Raw genomic sequence first — 9424 nt, 5'->3', positions numbered from 1 at the left:
TTTGTAGTTTTCTATTAGTCAGAAAAAACTTTGTAGTTTTCTATTACAAAAATGATTCATGCAAAAACGTGCTATACACTACAGTGTATCCATAATTAGTCAATACCTAATTTTATTTTCATCGGTCAACACCTAATTCATCTACTAGGCTTATTTAAATGATATACACGACTGATAATTGATGCAGCGCCAATGATAACCAGCCTACTAAATTTTCTTTTGATAGTAATTGTAAGATAAAATTCATCTACCTTCTCCAATCTCCTTATCCATTTTTTCCCAGTCTCCATACCAAATTCACACTAACTATTTATGTGAAAACCGACCATCTATAGGTAATCCACGCTGCTAATATGTTAACAAAATGATAAATAATTTATTCACAATTCATAATTTCTTGATAATTACACAATTCACATTTTTGAAAGTAAAATTGTAATAATACACTACGAAGATGTTCACATTATATTATTTGATATTTTAACAAGCAACTTCGAGGAAAAACTTCAAAATTAAAACAATTCAAAACGTTTTTCTTCTGCCACCTTGCTTTGCCGACCGTGACAGATTTGACGTTGCCAGTTTTTTTCCTTGTACATAGTAAAGAATAAAAATAATAACACTACAAAGCCATTAATGTAATGAGATCTTTTTTTGAAACAAAAATGTAATGAGATCTTATGTGATTTACTTACCATATAAAAATAAAATGAATTGGACCTCGTGTTCCCTTAATTATCACCCTATAAAATAAGCCATCATTTCGACGGACACCGCTAATTCGTAAAGAGAGAGAAAACAATCATATTGTTCATCAAGAAATAAAAGATAATGGTGGAGGAGACCAGCTCAGGCGGTAGCTCATCAGCTTCTCCGATCAAAACCATCGTCGTTTTGGTACAAGAGAACAGGTCTTTCGATCACATGTTAGGTTGGTTTAAGGAACTGAACCCGGAAATCGATGGAGTATCGGAATCTGAACCAAGATCCAACCCGGTGTCCACGTCAGACCCGAACTCTGCTCAAGTCTTCTTCGGCAAAGAGTCTCAAAACATTGATCCTGACCCTGGTCACTCCTTCCAGGTATACCTCCGGTTTAGATTTAAAGTCCTTGGTCGGAGAAATTATATTATTTAAACTGGTATAAGGCTCGGTTTATGTTGTTTGGTGGTTTAGTCTCTCTTACTCTGACTATAATTTCGTAATGTCTTTATTTATTGGTTCTCTTTCGGTTTTCATCCCGAAGCAAAACCAAATAACCAAAAAAAAAATCGGTTCCTTTTGGTTTACTAAACCGGTCGTTGATTCATATTTTCTTGATTTTTCAGGCGATCTACGAGCAGGTTTTCGGGAAACCTTTTAGTGACGAGAGCCCATACCCGGCTCCGACAATGAACGGGTTCGTACAAAACGCAGAGGCCATCACACCAGGTATGTCGGAGAAAGTAGTCATGCAAGGGTTTCCGCCTGAGAGGCTTCCCGTGTTCAAGGAGCTAGTTCAAGAATTCGCCGTATGCGATCGGTGGTTCTCGTCGTTGCCGTCGTCGACGCAACCTAACCGTCTCTACGTCCACTCGGCGACATCAAACGGTGCGTTTAGCAACGATACCAACACACTGGTACGTGGGTTCCCTCAGAAGACAGTGTTCGAATCACTTGAAGAGAGTGGATTCACGTTTGGGATTTACTACCAATCTTTTCCTAATTGCCTCTTTTACAGGTAAGATATATTCCACTGTTTTAAAAAAAAAATATAGACGTAAAAGTCAAAGCTACGAGCTATGATTGTAGGATAAATAGTATTATAAAGAAGAAGACAAAAATGATAATGATGAACCGATGCATAGTACTGACACCTAGATTGCAATATATCTACTTGAAATATATATTGAAAAAGAATTCAAATTCTTGATGATTGAATTAACCTTTTCAAAAAGTAAATGTTTAATATAATGATCAAAGTACTAACCACCAAGTGCTTTAGGAAAAGGCAACATGTTTGGAATTTTTCGATTTGTGTCTATATAAAATGGAGTTTCTAGTAATTATATTTTAGAGTAAATTACAAAACTCCAAAAACAAACATTCAACAGTATAAAATAATAATTCACATTTTCGTACTGTTGCTAGAAATAATTTGATTAAGACGGATCACAAATCTTGATTTTTCAAACTTATCGGATCACTGCATCAGAGATTCGATTTTTGTGAAAATAAATTAAATAATAAATCATTGAGTTTTGCATGTGTCCAAGGAATAAGCTGTTTCTTGGGTCCATTTGGTAATTTTTAATACTCACTAAAAATGATTGGTTATGTAAATATGAGAATCCACTAATCTAAATTAATTCAATTAGGAACATGAGGAAGCTGAAGTACGTGGACAACTTTCATCAATACCACTTAAGCTTCAAGAGACACTGCAAAGAAGGGAAGCTTCCAAACTATGTGGTGATCGAACCGAGATACTTCAAAATTCTGTCTGCTCCGGCCAACGATGATCACCCCAAAAACGACGTTGCTGAGGGCCAAAACCTAGTCAAGGAGATCTACGAAGCCTTGAGAGCTAGCCCTCAGTGGAACGAGATTCTCTTCGTTGTTGTTTATGATGAGCATGGTGGTTACTATGACCATGTTCCTACTCCAGTCACTGGTGTTCCAAATCCTGATGGTCTTGTTGGAGGTCCGCCTTTTAACTTTAAATTTGACCGGCTCGGTGTTAGGGTTCCTGCATTGCTGATCTCACCTTGGATCGAACCTGGAACCGGTACGTATGTTTTTAATTGGAACCGCCTTATGTTATCTTAGTCTTAGCTGTATTGTCATGTTGGTCCAAACCGGTTATTGATTTTGGTACGGTTTCATAACCCCACATTTTGTAGTGTTGCACGAGCCAAACGGACCAGAGCCAACGTCACAGTTTGAGCATTCATCGATTCCAGCTACACTGAAAAAGATATTCAACCTCAAGAGTTTTCTTACAAAGCGTGACGAATGGGCCGGAACGTTTGATGCTGTCATCAACCGAACCAGCCCAAGAACCGACTGCCCTGGTAAACTATATGTTACTAGTCGATCATGGTCCATAGGTTCATTACGTAATACTTTTTTCTCTCGATTCTTTCAGTCACATTACCTGAGTTTACAAGGGCAAGAGCCCTAGACATTGGAACACAAGAAGAAGATGAAGATCTCACGGATTTTCAGATCGAGTTGATACAAGCAGCGGCTGTTATAAGAGGTGATCATATCAAAGACATTTACCCGTTGAAACTAGTGGACAACATGAAAGTTTCAGATGCGGCTAAGTACGTAGAAGAAGCTTTCACTAAGTTCTATGGTGAGTCCAAGAAGGCTAAAGAGGTAGGTCGTGATGAACATGAGATCGTCGATCTTTCTCATGGAACTACTCGTCACTCGAGTCCAAAATCTTTTATTCAGAAGTTTTTCTCTTGCTTGATTTGTGATAATTGAACCAAAGCGTTACTATATTCTTCCGAGACTTGTGTGGTGTTTTAATTTTCTGGATTTGATGTGAGGACCGTATGAACTATCGTTTTTAGTTTTTTTTTTTTTACAAATGTGTCATGTGTGTTTGTCTATTCAATATTTTTCTATTTATGTACCACATTCTAACTTGATTTTATCTAAGGTTTTTCAATCCGGATTTCATTCTTTTTTTTTATTTTCGGTATTTTGGTTTATAGGAGTTAGCTATCATGATCATATCGAATTGGTTTATATACTATCAGGTTTCGGTTTATATATTAATCATATTCATATATGATCCTTAAAGATAACATTATTCATTAGGTTTATATGATATTTACCAAATCCATACCACTTTTTTATTTTGGTCAAGTTGTAATTGGTTCGATTTTACCGGATCGAACACTAGTACATAGTTTCAGCATACAGAGACAGCCAAGATAGAGAAAAAGTCTTAAATAGAGCAAAAGTCAGAGACAGAGGATTTGCCAAAACAGAGAAAGAACAGAACAAAAGTAAAATTATAACAGAACACGAACAGAGAGTGAGGTTGTTATTTGTAGTGATGATAAGTCTTCTTCCTCTTCTTGATGTGGCAATTGCAAGCATCCACTGTCAAAGAAGTCATACAACCAAACTTCCTCTTCACTTCTCTCCACACACTTATCTTCTTCTCTTCCAGCTTGTTCTTCACGCAATGAACAACACATTCAACATTCTCAATCTCTCTGTCCTTCTTGTAATCAGATTCAATGTCAAGCCTCAGCAACTTCGTATTCATATCCTCAATGTCAGCATCATCTTTCTCCTCTACACTTTTCATATCTCTAGCCACCTTATCCTGAATCTGCTTCTGAGCAAAGAACAAAACTTTCACAACGATTCTCAACGGAAGCTTCTCATTCTTCGAAGCATGTTCAGAAGCCTCTGGTGAAAGCTTCTTACAGTTAAGAACTCTACAAGCATCCATCTTCTCAGTTTCAGTCAGATCTCTATGCCTCTCCAAGAACACATTAACCGCTCTGTAGATTTCGTCTGAGTATCTCAAAACATCACAAGACGCAGCAACTGTTATTTCTCCTAACGCCTTGAACGTTTCCACACTTAAACAAGCATCACTCGCTGCCGCCTCCAATAGAAACTCTTCGAGCATTCTCGCTACACTCACGAACCTTGAAACGTCAGAGACGCTGTAGTTACTGTAAAAGCTCTTGAGAATGGTTTTCAAGAGGTTGATGTCATAAGCTCCCACTCCCACTTTGCTTGGTAATAGAATCAGAAGATCTTTTGATGTAGCCATGTCGAGCTGTCTGCTTATCCTAACTTCAAACCCTTTTCGACAATCAGAGGAAGCATCGAAAAACATCGATTCTTTAAGAGATTTGAACAAGAATCCACAGGAGATAGCTCCTCTTTGGTGAGGCAAAAGCCTCTCAACAGCTTCAAGAACTTGCCTCTTGTTTCTCGCAACGCTTTCATCTCCAGAATCTCTCTCGAAAACATATCTTTTCGCGTAATTGCAGACCGATGCCACGAGGTTTTCTACAGAGACATTGTGCTTACTAGATTCCTGGATCAATGGTTCATATAACCTAAGAGGTAACGTGGTAAGATCATCAAGCAATATAGGATCTTTGAGAGCCTTTTCGAGAAGGGAATCTAAGAAGACTTCAGTGAGTCCAACATCAGCTATCTTGTCAAGAATCTTGTCGCTGCAGACAGCAAGAGCTTTCACAGTCTCTTTCCAGCTTATAAGAACTCGTTGTTCCAAGAATGTTGCTGCCTTGTTCAACAAGTTATTAGAGCTGTGATCATCGTTCATCTCTAGGGAATAAGCAGTGCAGAGAACAGAGACTATGTTTTCAGATGATAAATGGATCTTGTAGCCATAGCAGAAGCTAACCACGAGGAAGAACGCTGTCGGGTCCACGTCGATGTCTCTGAGGATCCAGCGCAGTTCATCGATCTTGTTACACTCGAGTAATGTTGTCACTTTAGCAGACTTCTTAGCCAAAGTTTCCTAAACAAACATCAAAAAACCTATAAATAAAAAGAAAACCCTCTGGGAAAACGAGTGCAGAAAGCTTACTTTGTGAAGATGAAACGGGACTCCTTTCAAGTAGAGTTCAAGATCTGGTGGCTTTGAGTTTCTACAGATGATGAACATTAGAGCTAATAATATTTTCTAGAGTTAATTGTAAAACTAATCTGATATAAAGAGAATAAGAGTTTTACCGGGTCAATGATGGGTTCTTATTTGACATTTTCGTAGAGGCTAAGAGATTGTTAATGTTTGCAAATACTGGACTGTGACTGTAACTTGTCGTCGAAGGAACAGAAGCTTGTTGCTCACGGGTTATGTAACCATGGAGAAAAAAATAGAGAACAGGGTGAGAAAAGCGTTCTTCAGTACTGAAGATTAAGTCAAAAGCTATAAAAGAAAGAAGAAAAAGAGACGTTAGGAGAAAAAGTATGGTTCATGCTGATATGTAGGAAGTATTGTTAAGATATTGTGGGATTTTTCTCAGTGAAAAACGTCAACTCCTAGTAAGTTGTTTTATTCCTTAGCGATATTTCTGGTTAAATATGCGATTAATTCTTATTAAGAGTACTTTTCTTGATCAAGTCTTCACTTCATATTTCGATCCATGAAGTTTATTTATTTGCTAGTTTCTTTCTTTTTTTCTTTTTATCATGCTTTATAGTTTCACTATGAGTCTATGACACGTTGTACTTTAGAGAGGCAAATCATTTGTCAATGGGATCTTTCTGACCTTTAAAAGAAATGAAGAACCAATGTTTAATGTATTGTGATGTAATCAGTGGCGGACCCAGCTTAAGTTTTAAGGGGGTTCAATATATAACTTAATAAAAAAATTGTAATGTGAGATGGGTTCAAGAAGGATCGAATCCAGATTTATGGGGTGTCAACAGGGGTAATTAACCATCAGAGCCACATAATTTTCATGTCATCCAAGCCCAAATAAAATTATGTTAACATTTATGGGGTGTCATATGACCCCCCTATTTCCTTAATGGGTCCGCCACTGGATGTAATCATGTAACCAATTAACTTTTAAGAACCTCTTTATGATTTGCAGATTCACCCACATGACAGACAAGTACCGGTACTCATTATCCTTTTATAGATGAATGAATACAGTCAATCATGTGCATATATTACGTTTAGATGTTAAAACTTAGTTGAGCAGTGATATTGTTTTCATTTGAATAGAAATTATCACTTACTTTTGTGTGTTTATGACTATAAAATAGCACAAAACATGCTAAAAAGATAAAAGAAATCATTCTTTCCCAACTGGGAAATAAATAAATAGAAACACATTTTCTAAAAAAGTCAATCAACTAACATTACCGGTAACATAATACCAGTACCTAACCTAATACAGCAGCCAACAAAAAAGTACCAAACCAACATATTTTAAAATGTGCATTATTTTGTTTATGTGTGTTTATATATTATGTGGTTAATACACTGTCTTGTGTGTTTAAGTCTATCCTCAGAAAAGTCTCAAACCATGGACTATCACGTGTCTTTGCCACCATCCACCACCACATGTCTCTCCTTTAAGGTGCATCGCCGGCAGCCTGAGCTGGTCACTCCGGCTAAGCCAACGCCACTAGAGCTCAAGCCTCTTTCCGACATAGACGACCAACAAGGATTAAGATTTCAAATTCCTGTTATCTTCTTCTATAGACCAAACCTTACAAGTAATCTTGATCCGGTCCAAGTGATCAAGACAGCTCTCGCGCAGACGCTGGTTTACTATTACCCGTTCGCTGGTAGGCTCCGGGAAGGTCCTAACCGAAAACTTTCGGTGGACTGTACCGGAGAAGGCGTTTTGTTCATTGAAGCCGACGCTGACGTTACGTTTGCTGAGTTGGAGGAAGCTGATGCTCTTCTTCCTCCTTTCCCTTGCTTAGAAGAGCTTCTCTTTGACGTGGAAGGGTCCAGTGAGTTACTTAACACTCCGTTGCTTCTCGTTCAGGTATATAAAACATGATGAATATATTTTTTCTAGAGTCCTTAATATCAGACCTTCGGCAAAGGGAAATTTCACCTATGTGAAAGTCATATGAATGTTAATTTTTTTATTAGAAACTCTCAAATAATTATACTAATATTCTCTCCATTCATTCATGATGTTACATGTTTTAGAAATTTTTTTTTGTTAAAAATACATTTCTCTTTTATATTTTCAATGTATTTTATGAATAATTATAAACTTTGTGTTACAAGAAAAGAAGAAATTTATAAACTTTGTGTTACAAGAAAAGAAGAAAATTATAAACTTACGAAAAAATGTTCTAAAATTGTAAGAAAAAAACAACTACAGAAAAAAATGCATTTGTATATGAAATTTAGTATGTTTTATTAATATAGTGAAAAATCTGTTTTAGTATCGATTGATGACAGATTCGTGTTCATAGAATCTTAATGCAAATGTCTTACTGTTTTCACAAGTAAGCTGTGTTACAAAAAAAAAGTAAGCTGACTCTAAAAGCCTCCTCATGCGTGTAGGTCACGCGGCTTAAGTGCGGTGGATTCATCTTTGCCCTCCGTTTCAACCACACCATGACCGATGGAGCAGGCCTGTCCCTCTTTCTAAAATCACTATGCGAGTTGGCATGTGGGTTACACGCGCCGTCGGTTCCACCAGTGTGGGAACGAGAGTCGCTGATTGCGAGTACCTCTGCGCTTGTGACACATACGCACCGCGAATATGACGATAAGGTGGAACCTGAAGCGGTAGTTGTCGGAGACTTTTTAGTTAGTAGATCTTTCTTTTTTGGTCCGGACGAGATCGCCGCTATAAGGAGACTCCTCCCGACCGATCTCCACAACACCACTTTTGAAGCGATGACATCGTTTTTGTGGCGTTGTCGGACGGTTGCACTGAGTCCCGACCCCAACACCGAGATGAGAATGACATGCATCGTCAATTCACGTTCCAAACTTAGCAACCCGCCTATACCATCCGGTTACTACGGTAACGTTTTTGCCATTCCAGTGGCGATAGCTACTGCAAAAGATCTGATGGAGAAGCCGCTTGAGTTTCCTCTGAGGTTGATACAAGAGGCAAAGAAGAGCGTGACAGAGGACTACATACGGTCGATGACGGCATTAATGGCAACCAGAGGGAGGCCTATGTTTGTGGCAGCTGGGAACTATATAGTGTCGGATTTGAGACATTTTGATTTAGGAAAAGTTGATTTCGGGCCGTGGGGTAAACCTGTGTACGGTGGTACCGCTAAGGCTGGTATCGCAGTGTTTCCAGGAGTGAGCTTCTACGTGCCGTTTAAGAATAGAAAAGGTGTGAGCGGAACCGTTGTGGCAATTAGCTTGCCGGTGCCAGCGATGGAGAAGTTTGTAGAAGAGCTTGACGGTGTGTTATACAAGTGTCTTAACGGACGCTTGTAAAAAAAAACATGCGTTCGAAATTAAGTAAATTATCGTTATGTCTTCGCTCTTAGAGCCATTTGATATACATTATCAGTTATGTATTTATTATCATGCCATATTGCCATGCATATATAGTAAAATTGTCACATCATTAGCCCTATATATAGGCAACGTAGACTCCGTGTTCTTTCCCTACCTTGGAATATTTAGTAGTATCATTCTTCGATTATCTGTTTATTCTATTGGAGAGTATATCCTAAGTCCTAAGCTCGAGCAGCCCAACAATTGAGGGGATTAACATAACGTAAGGAAGTTGTCACAAGTTATCAATTATTTGACGGGATGAGGTAGCTCTACTGGTTAGAGCTTTGGAGGCCAATTGTCATGCTTCCGGGTTCGACGTCAGTCGGAGGCGAACTGCTTCTTCCATGTCACTATTAGTGGTACTGGGCCTCGGCCCAGGTTAATGCCCTCCCAGATGAAGTGGACCGCTGCCTGACCGGGTCCAGG

General features: G+C 38.4%; 3 protein-coding genes across 3 annotated transcripts; 2 read left to right on the top strand and 1 right to left on the bottom strand.

The window, feature by feature from the left end:
• The first annotated feature begins 693 nt into the window (after nucleotides 1–693).
• Nucleotides 694–3663, top strand: LOC108859072 (non-specific phospholipase C3). Its single transcript, XM_018632919.2, has 5 exons — nucleotides 694–1083; nucleotides 1329–1720; nucleotides 2358–2767; nucleotides 2883–3053; nucleotides 3128–3663. Exons 1-5 carry the CDS (start codon nucleotides 832–834, stop codon nucleotides 3472–3474), a joined length of 1572 nt encoding a protein of 523 aa, XP_018488421.1. The 5' UTR covers nucleotides 694–831; the 3' UTR covers nucleotides 3475–3663.
• Nucleotides 3557–5896, bottom strand: LOC108860776 (BTB/POZ domain-containing protein At3g03510). The gene is made up of 3 exons (XM_018634626.2): nucleotides 5725–5896; nucleotides 5579–5639; nucleotides 3557–5509 (listed from the first exon to the last, which is right to left on the bottom strand). The coding sequence occupies exons 1-3, from the start codon at nucleotides 5751–5753 to the stop codon at nucleotides 4043–4045; spliced, it is 1557 nt and encodes a 518-aa protein (XP_018490128.1). The 5' UTR covers nucleotides 5754–5896; the 3' UTR covers nucleotides 3557–4042.
• Nucleotides 5897–6984: 1088 nt separating this feature from the next.
• Nucleotides 6985–9062, top strand: LOC108857885 ((Z)-3-hexen-1-ol acetyltransferase). The gene is made up of 2 exons (XM_018631897.2): nucleotides 6985–7499; nucleotides 8033–9062. The coding sequence occupies exons 1-2, from the start codon at nucleotides 7029–7031 to the stop codon at nucleotides 8930–8932; spliced, it is 1371 nt and encodes a 456-aa protein (XP_018487399.2). The 5' UTR covers nucleotides 6985–7028; the 3' UTR covers nucleotides 8933–9062.
• Nucleotides 9063–9424: the final 362 nt, after the last annotated feature.

The sequence above is a fragment of the Raphanus sativus genome, chromosome 5 (genome assembly GCF_000801105.2).
Source record: "Raphanus sativus cultivar WK10039 chromosome 5, ASM80110v3, whole genome shotgun sequence".
NCBI lineage: Eukaryota > Viridiplantae > Streptophyta > Magnoliopsida > Brassicales > Brassicaceae > Raphanus > Raphanus sativus.
The sequence above is the reverse complement of the archived record's forward strand: the minus strand, read 5'-3'. Positions and strand labels throughout refer to the sequence as shown.